This window comes from Pleurodeles waltl, chromosome 2_1 (genome assembly GCF_031143425.1).
Source record: "Pleurodeles waltl isolate 20211129_DDA chromosome 2_1, aPleWal1.hap1.20221129, whole genome shotgun sequence".
NCBI classification, from domain to species: Eukaryota; Metazoa; Chordata; class Amphibia; order Caudata; family Salamandridae; genus Pleurodeles; species Pleurodeles waltl.
Window position 1 is genome coordinate 704046046 of NC_090438.1, and position 19054 is coordinate 704065099.

At 43.5% G+C, this 19054-nt stretch overlaps 1 protein-coding gene across 1 annotated transcript in view; it reads right to left on the minus strand.

Moving 5' to 3' along the window:
- Positions 1 to 19054, minus strand: part of ABCA13 (ATP binding cassette subfamily A member 13) — a 2435905-nt gene that overhangs the window by 2365043 nt on the left and 51808 nt on the right. The window contains exon 4 of the mRNA XM_069216941.1: positions 13864 to 13997. Coding sequence (XP_069073042.1) covers positions 13864 to 13997 — 134 coding nt within the window. The remainder of the gene's footprint in view (positions 1 to 13863; positions 13998 to 19054) is intronic.

The window sequence follows — 19054 nt, forward strand, 5'->3', positions numbered from 1 at the left end:
GCCGCCAAACCTCACATTCACCCAATCCACAATGCACATGGCCTTTGTGGGCATGGTGGGTGTGGTGGGTGAAAGGGTGAGTTTTTTTTCCATTGGGCTTTGGATCTGCAGAGCCACCTCAGATTTACACATGGGGGTGCACTGTGTGCCGCAGATTGGCCCAAAAAAATAAAATGAACAGTGTTGTGCCCCTGGGGGTTCCCTTAGAAACCCCTCCATGTGTCCTATGGGGTCAGGATACCTCTATCCTAACCACTTATGTGTGTTTTTATTTATGTTTCCTCCCCAGGGACCCAGCCAAGAAACAAAATGGCAGCCGCAACTTCCTTTCAGTTTGCGGCTAGCCAAACAAGATCTTGCTTTTTGCTCAGATGCATAGGCAGATCCGCAGAGGATACACTTCCCTTATGTCTATATTTTTTCTCTTTAATAAATCCAAAACTACTGAACAGATTTACACCAAATCACAAGAAGCATGAACTGCTGACCAAGATCTAGCTTCCTGCTAAATTCCATACTGCAGCTTAGTCTGTAGCCCTGTCTAAAGACTGCAAAATCCCCATAGACATAGGATGTGGACAAGTATTTTGGTGACCCCCCCCCCTTTTTATCGGCCCCCACTTGACAAATCACAACAAAAATTTGCAGACAGCAGCTAAAGATTCGTCAAACATCGCCAAAGTTATTAGCAAAACTAAAAAGCACTTTGGGCCTGATTCACAACGGTAAAGATAGACCTTTGGTCTAAACTTAGACCAAACTTCTGAGTTTACAACTTTGAGAATTCACACAGGGCACTTATGAGAACTATCTTTAGGTCTGCAATTGGGACGGACCTCCGCCCTGAGTGCAGACCTAAAGATACTACTCGTAAATTACCTTTGTGAATTCCCAAAGTCAGTTTAGACCAAACGTCTAAGTTTACCTTTGTGAATCGAGTCATTTGTCTATGGGAAAATTAGGTCTTAACTATATTACCTACTGGCTATCGCCAGTAAGTGATATATACACATAAAACACATTAATCAGGTAGCTATAGTAAGGTCAGAGTTCCCTTTGGAACTTTGGCACCAATCGGTCATGCGAGTGCCAAAAAAAAGGGGGGGCATCCAAATGTATGATTTCCCATGTTAATTCCCTTCGGAAACTTGACTCCAAAAAAAGGCTGAGCAAATTACACACAATTCTGCAAAAAGTTAGAGCTTTATACAGAAAGCATGTGTAGAAAGCTGGCTCTGTATATACTATATCAAAGTGAGATACAGTGTGCACAGAATCCAGGGGTTCCCCAGAGGCTTGGCAGAGACTAAAGTAGATGATACTAATGCTCTCTTTTGTGGTAGTGTGGTCAAGCAGTTAGGCTTATCAGAGGGTAGTGTAAAGCATTTGTTGTACACTTACAGACAATGGAAGAAGCACACACTCAATGACTTAACTCACGACCAATGGTTTTGATATAGTAAAAATACATTTTCCTAATTTATTTTTAGAAGCACAAGAGTCAAGTTGCAGGAACGTATTTCAAGAGATTTATATTTCACACATGTATCAACAGTACTTTGTTTGAAATGGATAAGTGATACAGTTTTTGAAATTATGGCAATAATCTGTTTTAACACTTGCCAGTGCGATTTCAGAAACAGTTCCTGGGTCGAAGAAAAGTTAGATTGTTTTACAGGTAAGTACAACACTTACAGTTCCAGTCTCCAGGGGTTAGGAAGTCCACAGGTTGGGGTTCAAGTTAACCCCAAACACCCACCACCAGCAAAACGGGGAAGGCCGGGTGTCGAGGTCAAAGTGTAGGCAAAATTAACATGGGCTCCTACGGAGACAGGGGGCACTCGGTTTCAGATCTGCGCTGGGGCGGCCGGGTGCAGGGTGCAAACAAGATGTCGGGTCTCCAATGATTCTCTAAGAGGGGACCTCAGTGGTCACTCAGAGGTTGCAGGTGAGGTCCAGGGGTCATCTTGGGCAAACCACAGGCTGGACAGGAAGGAGGGACACCTGGTGAACGTTGCTGCACTGGAGGTCAGGTTCTCCAAGGCCTGGGGGCTGTGGGTGCACTGTGTCTTTAGGCATCGGATATCCTCATCCAGAGCTTTGCAGTCGGGGGTTCCTTGGGATTTCCTCTGCAGGCGTCGCCCTGGAAGGGTGGAGAGGTCAACCCAGGGTGGGCAGTTGCTCAGAATCACCTGGGGATCCTCTCTCACTGGTTGGGCCACCTGGACATGGCTACCTGGACACGGCCTGTGGGCGTCAGATGCAGAGAGGTTAGGACTCACACATTTGGAGTGAGGTTGCAGTCCTTTCTGGTCCTTTCGGGTGCAGGGCAGTCCTCCCGAGCTTGGCAGAGGTTGCGGGTCCCACTGGATGCGTTGCTGTTCTTTTGAAGGTTCTTTGAAACAGGAGACGGGCCGGTAGGTCAGTTGTCTTCTTGCTTCTTCTCTGCTGGTGGTTTCAGCTATGCAGTCCTTGTTCTTCTTGTAAGGTCGCCAGGAATCTGGTAAGCTGGGTTCAGGGAGGCCCTTAAATCCTGGGTTTAGGGGCATTACAGGGATCAGAGGGCAGTAGCCAATGGCTACTGTCCCTGAGGTTGGCTACACCCTCCTTGTGCCCACTCCCTCGTGGGAGGGGGGGCACAACCATAATCCTATTGGTCCCTGTCCTCCAAACCAAGATGGAGGATTCTGCAGGGAGGCGGTCACCTCAGCTCTGGACACCTTAGGGGTGGTCCTGGCTGGGGTGGCCACTCCTCCCTGTTTTCTGTAATTTTCCCACCGGGCTTGCTGCCAAAAGTGGGGCTTTGTCCATGGGGTGGGCAACTCCACTAGGTAGAGTGCCCTGGGTCACTGAAGCCCTAGGCTTGAGCCTTTGAGGCTTACGGCCAGGTGTTACAGTTCCTGTAGGGGGAGGTGTGAAGCACCACCACCCAGGACAGGCTCTGTTTCTGACCACCGAGAGCACAAAGTCTCTCACCCCATGTGGTCAGAAACGTGTCTGAAAGTGGCAGGCTGGCACAGACTGGCCAGTCCTACACTAGCAGTTTGGCTAACATACAAAGGCATCTCTAAGATGCCCGCTGTGTGCATTTTTCAATAAATCCCACACTGGCATCAGTGGGGGTTTATTGTGCTGAGAAATGTGATATCAAACTTCCCCGTATTCAGTGAACCATTATAGAGCTGTGGAGTTTGTAATGACAATCTCCCAGACCATATTCTCAATGTGGCTACACTGCACTTACTATGTCTAAGAATGAATTTTGACATTGTAGGGGCATATTGCTCATGCAGCTATGCCCTCACCTGTGGCATAGTGCACCCTGCTTTAGGGCTGTACAGCCTGATAGAGTGGTGTCTTAGTTATGCCACAGGCACTGGTTTGTCAGCATGGTACCCTGAGAGGGGTGGCATGTCGACTTTGCCTTTTCTCCCCACCAGCACACACAAGCTGCAAAGTCAGTGCAGAGGTGCTTGGTAAGGGGTCCCCCAGGGTGGCATAATACATGCTTCAGCCCTTGAGGACCTTCCCTGGCCACAGGGCCCTTGGTACCATGGGTACCCTTTACAAGGGATTTAACTGTGTGCCAAGGGTGTGCTAATTGTGGAAACATAGATACATATTTTGGGAAAGAACACTGGTGCTGGGGCCTGGTTTGCAGGATCCCAGCACACTTTCAATCAAAGTTGGCATCACCACAACACAAAAAGTGGGGGTGTAACCAAGCCAACAGTGGCACTTTCCTACAGCATGATTTTGTGTATATCTATTCAGACATGTTTGAGAAATTAGCATTTAAAAGGTGCTCAGCATGGGCATGAAGGGGTTAAAGTTTGAGATATCTATACTGTTGGTGTCCAGGCTTTGAGTGGCCCATTTGAAGTGGATTGGAGGATCCTGATAAGCTCTTCACAGCATGGAGAAGGGGTTGTGACAGCCAGCACAAGATTTCTGAAAACAAAATGAAAGACCATACAAGGGAGCATGGTGGGCATACCCTGACCACCAGAAACAAGAGGCAGGGCCTCAAGTGATAAAGAGTCCCCTCCTGGTGGCTAGAGAAGGCCATAACAAATAAAAAGACATACACAGTGTCCAAAACAGCCCATGGAAGTGAACAAAATGCCAAGAGGAACTTGGTCTTCCACGGGGACCATCCAGGAATGGGCACAAGTAACCAGTAAGTCATCATTATAAGTTCTAATAAGTGTGTTTGTAAGGTGGCATCATCCCTACCAGTTTTAATGGAGGTGTATAGTCTTACATTATATAATGTGGCTATTAAGAATGTGGTGACACCCTACCAAAACCAGTACAACTGCCTATGGTAACTACTTCCCTTATATTGTGTCTAAAATATTTGTGATGTATCATGGTCTTAGGCCAAGGGCTCCCTATGTCTGTTAAGTGTTAGGTACTTACTTTTAAATGTTTGTAAATTAATGTATGGAATTAACTAGTGTATGCATAATTAATTATTTTTCTTATTTGGTTAATTAAATCACTGGCTAGACAATTCTTTATTGGGTACTAGCACACACCACATCCCCTGAGGAGGCACAAGACTTCTCTGCCTCTCTACCGTGAGAGAGAGAGAGAGTCAGGTGCTACAACAAGACACTTGGTTCCTAGTACACTGAAGGTTGCAGACTTATAATTTGAGAAGGACTGTATTAGACTTGTCAACCTTAGTGTGGTATTCCCCAAACTGATTGGAATATGTCTCCATTTTCTTCTTTTTCTTGCTGAGCTGAATTTTGTTGGCCCTCAGGACTGCTAACCAGTACTAAAGTGTGTGTGCTCTCTCCTTTAAATATGGTTACACTGGCTTACCCCATTGGCTCATTTAATTTACTTATAACTCCATAGTAAAGTGGTACTACATGTACCTGTGACAGGCTAGACGGTATAAACCAGACTGGAAACGGCGTAATGTGGTGAGTAAATAAAGATTTATTGTTCTAGTGTCTTTTCTTATCTCTTATTTCTTTTCTATTTGTTTTCCTCAGTTTGTAAGTATCTATAAAGTCTGTGGTTTGGGGTTCTTCTCTTCATTAATCATGTCGTTCTTCTTCCTCTCGTTCTTCAGGTCAATGTTCTCTGGAAACGCGAGCAGCTCCCGGGACAAGACCGGCAAGAAAAACATGAAAAAGCCTAAGGTAAGTAAATTGGCTATTTCCTGGGGTTATCTTTCAGGTAGGAATAGGGGAAGGGCAAGTGGGGTATAGAGGTAGAGTGTAGAGACACCCGTGCACTATACTAAGGCGTGGTGATGTGTTTTGTTTTAGACACACTGACCAGAGGTGACAGTCAGGCTCCTTCTTTAGTTAGGGAGCCCACCCTTCCTTCCTCCTCCCTCCTCCTCCCTCTCGCTCCTCCCAGTTCCCTTCCCCTGTGTGTTTTTCCCTTTTCGGTCTGTTCTCCCTAGTAAGGACCGTACCTTTGTAAGCCACGACCCTCCGGGGTCGTGGCTGGCTACTTGGCTCCTCGACTCCGGCGCTCCGTGATATGATCTCTCCTTCTCCTCTCCGTTGTCTTTGGACCCGTCTCCCGTCTTCGTCGCGATCTGCTCACTTGTCTCCGTCTCTCCTTCCTCCCGCTCGCCCTCCTGAACGTTCATTTCCTCCTTATCTCGGCCGGCGGCCCGGAAGACGTCGAGCGTTTCCCTGGAAACAGGGAAACGCTCCCAGGACGCCGAGGCCATTCCCATGGGAACGGCTGAACGCGGATCTGACGTGTCGGGGTTCTCCGACACGTAGTAGGTTGCTTCGCCTTGCGGCATGATTGTGGCTGCCCCATCACAGTACCCTTACTACATGTACACAAGGCCTGTACATGCTACTGGTGCCCCTTCAGCCTTCATTCTGCCACCTATTTAAGTAGCCCTTTAAACTTGTCTCAGACTGACGCAGCCCAATATTGTGCCTCACAAATTTGCATCTGAACCACCACTGTGTGACGCATTCTTGATTAAGGACCCCATAGCTCTCCAGAACCAGTGCTGCGGACTCCCATCAACAGAGGACCTTGCATTGCAGTCCTGCAACTAATCGAAACCACTGCCATGGGTTTTCTCTGTAGGACCAAGACTCCATCTCTACCTCCCTATCCACATCCTCACATCCCTCCTCCTCCACTCAGGAACCCAACCCCTTTATGTATAAAGCAGATATTCCATCTTCAAAATGACCAATAATTGTAATCAATTGTATATTTCAATAATACACATAATGCAATGTTTATAATTATTGATTACTTAAAAATATCTAATACATTTTTATTAAAATACATATCTTTGACAAACAAGTCATTGAGTCTTCCTTTTAACATTTTCAGCCCAAAAATGCAATCATAAAAAAATCAAAAGGAGCCTTGTAGTTTTTTTGTGCATCTGTGGACAACCAGCCTCTAAATGGTGATGCATTCCCAGCTATAGAGAAAAAGATCCAGACTGGAAAATGCTTTAAAAAAATAAGGTACTCCTGGTATCATGGTTTTAATCATGGTTTTAATGACTCAAGAAGGCTTGCTTTGTAATTAGGTCTCAGATGGACAGCGCATGCTCTATCGTGAAGAGACATTTTGTGTCTACACTGTGGGCTTTAACCATGTCACCGGCTTCCCATTTGATGGCTCCATCATCACTCTCCTATTCTTTTTGACCGTTCATCCATGGTATGCATTTTTTCATGCTCCTTACTGTGCTTAACCTGCCCTAAGTACTATGTAAGTACACTGTCACCATCATAGTATGTGTTTCTGGGACTACTTTCTTCTTTCTTGAAAAGCAGTTGACACGGCTCCCATCGCTGCTTGTTCTTTCTTGAAACTCAATTGACACAACCTATTTTTATTTGCTCAAAGCTGCTGTATTTCTGTAAAAAGGATTGTAAATCTTGCTCTTATCTTTTTTCCTATCATTGGTCTTGGTCTCCCGTGACAACTGGGACTGCTGCTGAATGTGTGACTGTTTAAAAAAAAAACTTTTGATGTGCAGCCATACTTACAAGTACGGGATGGTCACATCAATGTAGACATTCTGTCAAGGATTCCCTTTGTCTGCCAAATGGAATTTCAAGTTTGTCGTATTGCGTCCCTGCACAATCTCATTTACTGATTTCCATTTGTATTAATCACTCCTCCCCTGTCCTTGCTTGCACTCGTCTCCTACACCACTCCCACATCTGGTCTGCTTCCACACCCTCCCTCATCGGAGATCTTCAAATGCTTGCATTTTCAGCAGGTCACACAGGTAAGACAAGAGACACAAGGGGCTCTTCTGTGCTCGAATGTTGTACACAAAGCCGTGGGCACAACAAGCCCCTGGACCGGAGAACTATAGCACCCTCACCACCCTTCTGGCCGCTCCTACCACACACAGTTCTGCAGCTGTTTGAAACACACCTCACATTCTGCTCTACTTTCACAGCCCCCGACATCTAATGAAGTTAATGAGCTATTGACAGACTGAGTTAGTCTTACAGCACCAGTGTGAGTTAAACTTTCAGCACTGGTGTCCCTAACTGTAATCACAAATTAAAAATACAGTGTTTCAGGTGAACCCATTAGCTATGCAAAAGCTTTACTGACTGCAATGCCTGCAACCCTCATTTTTGCCACCAATAACAGAACAACATAATTTTCACTTGTACTTTTATCTCTTAAAATACATTGTTTTGCCACACTGACCAGACTATACCAAAATCAACAACAAAACCACCTAAAGCAATATTGTGCTAGATAACACAATCTTAGCGGGTATGCACAATTCAAAGTTCTTCCCTTGCATATTGAGCTACTTCAGAGTTTCAGATTTCGGACAGGCAGGGTTGTCCTTTGCTTCCAGTTAAAGAGTCCAGAAACTCTGGTCGAGTTTGCTAGGATGCATGGCAGAAAGATTGTGAAATTCAACTGCAGGGATGTCAATGTGGGCTGTGCACAAACAACCCACTGTTGGTGTCAAGAACTCTAATTATGGGTAGTGGAAACTTCGTACTGGAAACCACATCACCCCATCACCCTCAAACAACTAAACCATCATCATTTGCATCACCTCTTTCAGGAGTGAGTTCACAACACACAAATTCATACCACATAATTCCTATACGCACAACACATTCCAACATCTTCTCATTCCACACCACATAGTTCCACTCCACATCATTCCACTCCATGCCACATAATTACACTTCACATAATACCACTCCATGCAACATAATTCCACTCCAATCCACATAATAACACTCCACGCAACACAATTCAACTCCAGAAAATACCACTGCACACCGTTCCGCTCAACCTACTTAATTAGACTCCATACCACATTATTACACTACACATATATCCACTTCACTTCAAAGCACATAAATTCATTCCACAAAATTAAACTCTGCATCATGCCACATAATTCCACATCACATAATTCCAAACAATGCCACACAATTCCACACCATGCTACAAAATTATAGTCCACATAACACCACTGAACACCACATAATTCAGCTCCACATAATTACACTCCACTCCATACTACATAATTACACTCAAGATAAATCCAGTCCACGCCACATAGCAACATGGACCATGAATACACTCCACCCTATGTCACATATGTCCACTCAACATAATTTCACTCAGTGCCAAACAATTCCAAACCACAGAATTCAACTCCACACAATTCCATTCCACACCACATATTTTCACACCAAACCACATATTTCCACTCCACAACACATAATTCCACTACACACAGCATATATCCAATCCATACCACAAAATTCCACATCATGCCACATAATTCAACACAGCACACATAATTCAACATCACACCACATAATTCAACTCCATGACACACAATACCACTCCACATAATTAGACTGCATGACATACAATCCCACTCCACATAATTCCAGTATACTGCATACCACATAATTACAATCAACATAATTCTGCTGCACACCATGCCACATAATCCAACTACAAAAAAATTGCACTCAACACCACAAAATTCCACGTCACACAATTCCACAACAAACAATTCCACTGCAACCCACAAAATTCCAATTCACACCATAGAATTGCAAGTCACAAAATATAATTCAACATCATACCACATAATCCCACTCCACTACATGCCACCCCTTGTTACACAATACCACTCCATGAAATCTACACCATACAAGACAATTATACTCTGCATAATTATACTCCACACCATGCCACATATTTACACCACACATATTTCAACTCCACACCACATACATCCACTGTACTCCATAACACATGGCTAAAAGACATCAACATTGACAATGCCAATAGCTCTCAGAATGCCAAGGCCTATGGGCTTTGTCAACAATTGTTTCTAATGTTGCTGGGGGGCTGCAGTACTCCCTACAGCTCTCCACAACGTTACAAAAATGTTGCCCCTTCTAGCGACATCACCAAAAAAAATACCCGTAGATACCCTCACAGGGGATTATGGGCAGCAGTGAATAATAAATGAACAGCTGTAGCTGTTATTAGTTCAGTTATTATTCACTTTTGTAATTTTTATATAGTTTTCATTGGCATATCTGCCTCACCCAGGACACCCACTTTCTTTTTGTCTATAGAGGGCTGGCGGCAAGCCCCAGGGCCCTATTTGGCCTGCTGGCTCCCAACATGTTGCCTCAGTTTTCAGGGCTGTGCAGGAGACAGATTTGTTTTTTATTTAAGGGATGTCCCAGTGCCCACCCGGGGAACACCAGACCATTATTATTATATAGGTCCCAGCTCCTGCAAGAGCCATCTTGTTTATTTTCTTGAATGGAGTGCCCCGTGCCCATCCAGGGAACCCCAAAGCATAGTTCTAGTTGGGGATGTGGGGTAAGTCCAGAGCCACCACAGCTCCACCAGCTACCCTGCTTTCAACCACTGTGGGTGCAGCAGGAGCAAGCAGTGCTCCCAGCTCACAAGAGCAGTTTTCATTTGCTCCTGCAGGGTGGGATAAATTCTGTGCATTTTACCTACCCAAGAGCACAAGTAGGGTAAAAGTGTTATTCTTCTCCAGGGCAAGCAGCTTTGACCTCCTGCTGAGTAGGAGAACATATCTTTTCCCTGCCTACAACCTCTCACAGGGAAAAGATGGTGTCCGGGGGGTTGGGGACCCCAAGGAGTGTACTGGCTATAAAATGGTTTTGGGGGGAGCATGGCCCTCCTCCTCATTTTGAAAGCTTTGGCCTCAGGCGATGAGGTCTCTGGGGCCTCTTCAAACTCAGCTTGGGAGTCCATTTGGCCCACTCTCAGATTTTATACTACCTTAATTATATTACAAAATATGGGCCCCAGGCGATAGGTCCCTGGGGCCTCTCAGAGGCTTGAGGAAGGGAGCCACACATCCACTCCCTTTTATTGTTCACACAGCCCCAGGGAGTGGGATCCCTAGGGTCTTTTTAGGTTCAGTGTGGTGGGCCGTGCCCTCCCTTTCCTTTAATAGAATACCGGTACCGGGGGATGGGGTTTCTGGGGCCTCTTAGATGCTTGGGGAGGGGGGCACATGCCCCCTCCCCCAAATAGAAAATGTGCACTGGCCTACCCCGAGAAGCATTTTTCTCAAGCATAGGAGTCTGCACTTTAAAAAAAAATGTACAGTGGATTTGCAGATCCTATGTGGCCAACACCACCAGGCCTTTGGGGTCTGAGTATCCCTACCTAGCCCTCTAATGTTTTTACTTTACTCTTTTCTTAGGATTCAGGACTGAGTCCTAAGATGTCTTCCACCACATCTTTGTTGATGTGGTGACAGCCAATCAGATCTCACTATAGGATCTGACTGCTCTGTCAACCCTCTGTGGTGTGATGAACATTAATTTCTCAAATATTACTGAACAAATTTACACAAACTCACAAAAAACACTCTTTCTGGACCAACATCTAGCTTTCTCCCACCAGGTCATGCTGCAAACCCCCTATTACCACCCAACCCCAAGTCAACCCCAGGTGACTCCTTGCTATGCAGTTTCCAGACATACATATGACATTCAACCCAAAGCTTTTGATGGCAAAAAGACGTAAATGTTCCATCACTAGGAACATTTTACATTCAAAAGTCTAGCAAGTAAACAACTGCCATGAGATACCAGGATTTGAACTTTCAACCTACTGAGTCCGCAGTCCAAGAGCTTTACCAGTGTGGCACAAGAGACTCTCTTCTGATCTTCTGCCGTGCCTCAAAATATAAAAATAACATTTGCAACTAAACATCCTGCCAGTGTGACACGTTGATGTTATTGCATGGACAGACCATTGCAATAACAAGGATCGGGGGGAAGTCTGAAGACTTGAAATAGCAGCTCCCTGCTTGCTGGAGCAAAGTTTTACATCTCTTTCCCTGCACACATATTGGCATCCAGGGAACCAAATTAAAACTCTGCTTTCTGCAACCGGGAGATGTTTGACAGCTTCTGTTTGAAGAAAGCGGAGTTATGTTTGCTTTTGATTATTAAGCAAAAGCAAACAGCTACGTCCCAAGGGTGGGCACCTTAGAGGGTAGCAGGAGTCAGTTCCACTCCATTGTACCACTTAGCCCCAGGAAGGTGCTGGTCCCCACGGGTCCACAACGGACCCCTGTCATTATGTTATTTCAGCCCCGGAGAGGTGGCAGTCCTTTGGGCTGTGAGGGGACCATGCAGGTCCCCCACATTGATTTCATGTTTAACCAAGGGGAAGTGTCAGTCCTCAAGGATTCAGGGGAGACTGCATGGGCCCCCCATTAATAAGAAATGTTTTGCCCTGGGGAGGTGGCGGTCCCTAGTGCTGAAGGGTGAGCCGCGTGGGCCACCAGCATTACTTTACTGTGATTTGTCCCAGGGAGGTGGCGGTCCCTGGGGCACCGGGTTGCCACATTGGCACCCCAACATAACTAATAACCTGTGCCCTGAAAGGTGGTGGAGGGACTGTGCGGCCCACCCTCACATTAACTGAATATTTTGCCCCCCGGAAGGTGGTGGTCTCCAGGGCTACAATGAGCCCTCTGATAGGGGGACTCATATGCCCCTTCCCTTTTCTTTTAGCTCCTAATGCTCCAAGGACCTGGCAACCCGGGCTCAAATAAAAGGAAGAGACCAGGAGACTGCGCTTTTTTTAGCTCCGAAAAATCTGCAGGTCCAGCCATGATATGTTGTGAAATGTCTTTAAAAAAATGCTTTCTAGTCCTGGCAGGGTCCCTTGGGGACTGCTGCACTAAGGCTAGGGGCTCATGGTGTCCCTACCCTGGCCCTGTTTCTTTTTTTAGCTTAAGCTGTTTCCCAAAACGACTGCCAACACTTCTTTGCTGAAGAGTTGGCAGCCAATCAGATATCAGCCCGAGGACAGGTGGATCTGTGGAGGATCCGCGTCCCTTGATATCTATATTTTTTAACCTTAAATATCTCCAAAACTACTGAACAGATTCACCCCAAATCACATAAAGCACAATCTGCACAACAGGATCTAGCTTCCTGCTAAATTTGGTGTAACTCCATTAGGCGTTTTGGGCTATAGGCGTGTCTAAAGATTCACTTGATGGAGCATCCCAAAACTTTCAAGAAAGCAGCTGAACTGACTAAGGTATACATTTTGAAAATTTAGTGAAGATTTGTCAAGCGGCACCAAACTCATTGGCAAAACAAAAAATGCTCTTTCTATGGAAACTAGTTCCTAACTATAACTACCTACTGGTGACAGCCAGTATGTTTTTATTATATACACATATATATAGGTATTAAATGAAATAAAGCATTAGAACATATCTTCAAGAACTGTGAGTCTTTTACTGCTATTTATATGTAACCATTAAAAGGGACCCCAGCATTTTTATCAGTGGCCCAGTGTGTGCCACTTAAAATTCACTTCTAGTAATGCCACTTGTGTGGATTTTACCACACCCAGTAATTATCAAGTGTAATAAAGTTTGCATTCTCCATTAAATCTTGGCAAGCCACACATGGAGAATTTAACAGTGAAAAAGTATCACTTGATCTCCTGACTTTAAAAAACAAGCACTCTTGAAAAGCATGCTGAAATGAGGAGATTAAATAAAAGGTGTCTGACAAAAACAATGCAGCCAACAAGCATGAGTACGCTTGAAATGCATGCAGCCAGGGGGAAATGAGGGAAACAGTAAAATCTGTGCAGGCTAAACGTAATAAAAGTTCCACCCACCAAAGCGGATGAAAACGAGTACTGGGGCCATGGGACACTGCTAAGAGAAACACACAAGGAACAGGAAATAGTAGGCTACAACCAACAGAAACGGAGAAAAAGTAAATGGCAAGCACATGGACAAATGAAAAGTAAGGGCGGGGTGTAAGCCCCTTTTAAGACTTATATTAGATACAATAGATTTCACAAGCACAGCACAAGCGATGTGCAGGCAAACCCTAAAAAGGAAGATGATGTGATTGTTAAAAACAAAAACAATGACACTTGCATAGCTGAAAGGCAAGCTCTAGAAAAGGAGCACTATCAAAAAAAGGCATAAACCTTTGAATCTTATTGACAATTTAGACCAGATATGGCTGTATATACTGAATACATTATTTGGCTAAAGGATTTTGTTGCCCAATAATAAAAATTAGAACCTAAAGATTTCAAATGAGAGGTTCTCAATGATGGTCTAGCTGATCCTTACCGGCCATTTTCCAGCAGAAAATATAGTCACGTTTCAACTTCCGAAATATATCTACAGGATGCAATAGTTATCATAATACTCATAATTCCAATTTAATCCTTTACCCTAATTTGTTCAGATTACATTTTGCAATACAATTTTAGTAACTGAAAATGATAAAATATTATTCCTTTGAGCACCAAAACATCAAAATGGGTGAATAATAACCGACTTACCATTTTGAACACTGATGTGAAGTTCAGGACCTTTTCTGCTTGTTGGCTCCTGAGGCCAAACCTGGACTGCAATTCTTCAATCACAGACTCTGGATTCCACACTACATATTGCAGAGACAGATTGAACCTAAGATCTATGTAAAAATACAATAGTCAACTACAGAGCAGTGTAAAGCGCACAAAGGTAATCAACTAGTTGATATTGTACAGGAACTGTACTACCAAACACTACTCCATGACCTGCATTGGGAGGAGCTATATAAATTAGTTTGCTTAACTCAGCTTGAGGAAAATACACAACTGTTGGCAAACAAAATCCATGTATATTCAACATAAATGGAATTATCAACACAGACAAGAACAATGTCACAGGGCTTTCCCACTTTCCTCCAGCAGTGTCCACTTTATTTGACTGTATTGTTCATAAATTATGTTTATTTTGAAAGGGTTTTTCATTAAATTAAATTAAATCAATACAACTGCTATACGGTGGTTTGGCCTATATTCACACACTGTAAGCAAGAAGTAGCACTGAACCACATGATCAACTCTAGGAGTTAGTGGATATGTTGAATGGGATTGGAGCTGTGTCCATTTTGGCAGGAAAAAGTGATGATAATTGCAAAAGTAATGTTCACATTGATGACATCAATATATCTTCATACTAGCGTTGGTACGCCTACAATAGTAAAACAGCGTTAGTACGCATTTGAGAGTAAAACATCCTAAATTATAATCTGAATCATAGAATTACAATTTCAAGATTTATACAAAATTGTTGTTGTTATCCCAAGCCACCATTATCTTCCTGAGATTTGTGTAATGTTTGTATTTCAACATTTCAGGGCAGAAGATTTAAACCACATGGCCCTGGTTCAAGCCACCTTGGATCATAGGTGAATTTATATTTCTAGTTTATTCTCTATTTATAGTTCTTGTTCTTGTACTTAGTGATTGAAAGTTCATGTTTCTCCCACCATCTAGACAGTGAAAGGTGCTTTTATTAGAGATATAAAACCCATTATTCAGGCACCTCCTGAAGACTTGGCTCTTCAGACAAGCCTATGACTAATTGCGGTGAGCAGTGTGTTTGCTTCTCTACCTAGTGCCAAGAAACTGTCCTGGTGTACATGCAATATACAAATTCTTATAACACTTAATAAAAAACATTATTAGGCTAACAGCTCTTAAAGCCACCGAACCTCAGCAGTAGTTCATCAAAGCATTAATAACAAAACGAATGGCATTTGGAGACCTAAGGCTCTGAATTTCCTTGTCTATATCTGACCTGATGGAAAGAAGCACCCTCCTCTGCAGAATATCCCTGGCAGTAAAAGTATGTCATTCTGAGAGCTGCAGCCCACCAGAGAAAAGGCAGAGTTGCCAATTTAAAAGAAAACCTTGTAAGATCCTCAATCACATACCAAAAGCTAAAGAGGGTGAGGATCAAGCACCTAAATAAGAACACCTGACACATGGTCAGTGAAACAGACAAAGTCACCAGATTTGGGAGGTTCAACCTATGGAGACTTTATCCACCAAGGAATGACCTACGAAAACACTAGAGCTGTTGTATTTTATTGGGCAGAAATAACCCTACTACCTCAGAGAAAGATACAAGAAGATGAATAGCTTGCAGAACGGGGTATGGGCCATGCCAAGGATTTTACAACGCAATTAGAGATTGAGGGTCATCATCATAAAGCAAAAGAAGAAAGGAATAATCACTACACTAATAAGGAAGAATGGATCTATTTGGATCTATTTGGGAAAGACTTTTGTTGGATAACTGATACGCAAGGCTGAAATATTTTGCAAAGTATTTGTTTAAAAACTTTGGACTTCTATGAAAGCCAGTAAAAAAACAAGTTCAAATGGTACTTACTTGGAGAAAGAAATACAAAGAAGCATTATAAATTGATATGATAGGGAAACAGTTGGTCAAGATCAAATAATTAGTAATCAAAAATGTCATTCATTACCGAACTGTGCAAGTTAAATTTCAGAATTTTGTAACTCATTGTAATATGCTCTTACCAACAACAGTTATTTAGATGGTTAGGAGTGGGGCCAGGTCGGTATCAATGCACGGGATGAAAAAAGGTCAAATACGGCAGTAGGAAATGTATGGAGGCACAACTAGAAGCCCAGTTGAGAATTTGCATGATTAATGGAGGCTCCAGAATTGAAAGAGAAAGCATCAATACAGTAAATACAACAGTAAAGTGATAACTGTAGTGTTCTAATAAATAAAGCACACAAAAGGTGATGGGATGAATGCTTACAATTACTCTACCTACTGCCAATCACTCAGGGCAGCATTTCAACTCATCATTCCTTTACCCAACATGCCATCTCAGTTTGGGCCCAGGCATATGTCAATCAGTCTTGACCCTGCTCAAATAGGAACTGTCCAGCCTAAACTGCCAAGCCAGGTCCTCCCTGAACCAGAATTGAAGCAAACCAAGACCACTGTTGCCTTGGTTAGGGTTCTTCATTCAGGTGTACCTGAGTTTCAGAGGCACAGTGAGCATGGACCTACATCTTGGCATACTCTTGCCGCTTAGGGGGTATGTGAAACACACAAATAGTGATGGGAGCATGCTTGCAACCTGTCTAACCACTGGCAATCGTTCGGCTACGATTCAAACAGATCATTATTTTGATCACCATGCCACCTCAATTTTATGGTTTAACTTTTTTTATTGGTTTTTAGTCAGAGAAATTATAACAAATCCCACCTACATCCACTGGCCGAAGGGGACAACAACAATAATACTTTTGAGTAACGTATTCAAGAGGCAGTAAGAGGAAAAAAAAGGAAGAGCAAGAATGGGGAAGGCCAGACTTGACAAGCCCAAGAGTTACATAATAGAAAACCCATTACTCTCAATGGAGAGACCAAACTGAGCAAATCTAGGCGGGATCAGTCACTTGATGGGGCTGGAAGCGTGAGCCTCAATATGAGAGGCTAGATGAGGCAGGTCAACTCCTGGAACTCACCCAACAGGAATCGTATGCAAGATCCCTATGTTTTATCGAATTATGGTAGGGAATTGTTAGTTGCTGTTGTACGTTTCTCTATCCCCAGGAGTTCCCATAGCTTGTGAAGTCTGTTTAAGTGCGTCGGTACCACCTCAGTACCCCAGCGGGACGGCAGAACTTGTTTAGCTGCACCTACGGTTAATGTGATAGCCTGCCTTCTTGCAGACTTCAAGGGATAGATAAAATGCATTTGGAAGGCCTAACAGGATGTAGCTAGAAAATCTAAATAAGTCAGTATTATACATTTTGTTAACATCAGCTAGGACATCCATCCAGAGTCTCTGTATCTTAAGGCAGTGCCAGTGAATATGTGTTAAAGTGCCAACTTGGTCACAATGCCTCCAGCAATTACAGTCCCCACCCGGCCTCCATTTGGCCACCTGGGCTGGTGCGTAGTACCAATAGTGAGCTATTTTTAGGAACATTTTCTTACCCAAGGTACTGCAAGCTGAGGCACATGTTCGGTGTACAATGTCCTGCCATTTTCAGGGGGTAAATTACCAGACACACTCCTGTTTCTATCTCTTTTGTGCCGAAGTTTTGACGGGATTAATGCTGTGGAGCAGATATGTATAAATATCTAAGAGAATTAATTTAAATGAATGGTGGGTAATGAGCCACTTTTCGAAGGGCGTGAGTGGTAGAATAGTGTAGGGCTGCACATGAGGCTGCATCACCCAATGACACATAGTAATATATTGGCAGTATGCTGAGGAGGGCAAACCTTATCCTGTTTTGAGCTGCGCAAAGTCCAGAATACCCTCCATATCAAAAAGGTCTTTCAACCTCTTACAGCCGGCATCCTGACAACATAGGAACACATTCCCTGGGCGGCCAGAGGAGAATCCGGATTGCACAGCATTGGGGTCAATGAGAATGTACAGGAAGACAAATGGTGTCATTCCTGCACTTTATCCCACACCCCCATAGTCACTCTAACTCCTGAGAAGATCAATACATACTTTAGGGAGCCATGGAATTTTCCATATATGTATCCCAGCCACACCTTGGTCTAAAAAGCACCAATGTTTTTCGGTGCTCGCCTTGGTCCACTCCACCATGTACCTAAGCTGTGCAGCTTGATAATACATCAATAAATGTGGCACCCCTAGACTCCTGTCCATCTGCCGCAGGTAAGTCTATTTCTGCAATAACATAAATAGAAGAAGCTAGGCCACAAGCAACCCAATGATGGGAGTGAATAGGTGTGGATTCTTGTTCATCAAATTTGTCTCTGACCTAAACGTCATTTGACCTATGGGTTCGTCCAAGAATTGGAATAGATATCATCTCACAAATTCAAGGCTTGTTCTTCACTGCCAGTCCAGATAATGAACACATCATCTATATACTGTTTACATGTGCGCATACTTGCCCAAAAAGGATTCAAAGTCTTATAGACATATTTTGTTGAAAAGTTATTCACATACAAGAAGGCCATACTAAGGGCAAAAATGCTGCCCATCGATTTCCCGCGGCTCTGTAATTAGAAGGTCTCCTCAAACTGAAAGTAATTCCGGGTTAAGGCCATATGGGCACAGTCTACGACAAAATACCTTGGTGTTATAGAAGCCCATGGTGTCACCTCCAATATGGATTCCAAAACCTTCAAGAATGCCTCTTGTGGGATACTTGTGTAAAAAGCCTCCACATCTAGAGTAATTAGTAGGGCCTTGCCAGATTCAAAAATAATGTCCAGTATCATATTCAGAACATCCTCGTGTCTTTCAAAAAGGATGGCATCTTAGAAGCCAATGGTTTCAGAAAATGATAATCAAACTTAGATAAGGGTTCCAAAAGTAACCTTATACCTGGCACTATAGGTCTGCCTGGTGGAGGAATCTTGCCAATATGAATTTTGGGCAATATGTAAAAATAAGGACCTTTGGATTTATTTATTTTTATAGGAAAGTCGGATTCTTTCTTTGTTATCCAGTGTTTCTCTTCTGCTGTTTTTACCATGAAGGAAATATCCTCTTAAATATCTTTTGTTAGATCTCGATCTAGGACCTTATGATTACGGGGGTCCTAAAGAAGTATCAAGCATTCTTGTCTGTACATTTCTTTTGAGAGGATCAAAGTAGCTCCCTTTTTATCTGCTGGCTTAATAACAATGTAATCCATACCGCTAATCTCTTTTAGAGCC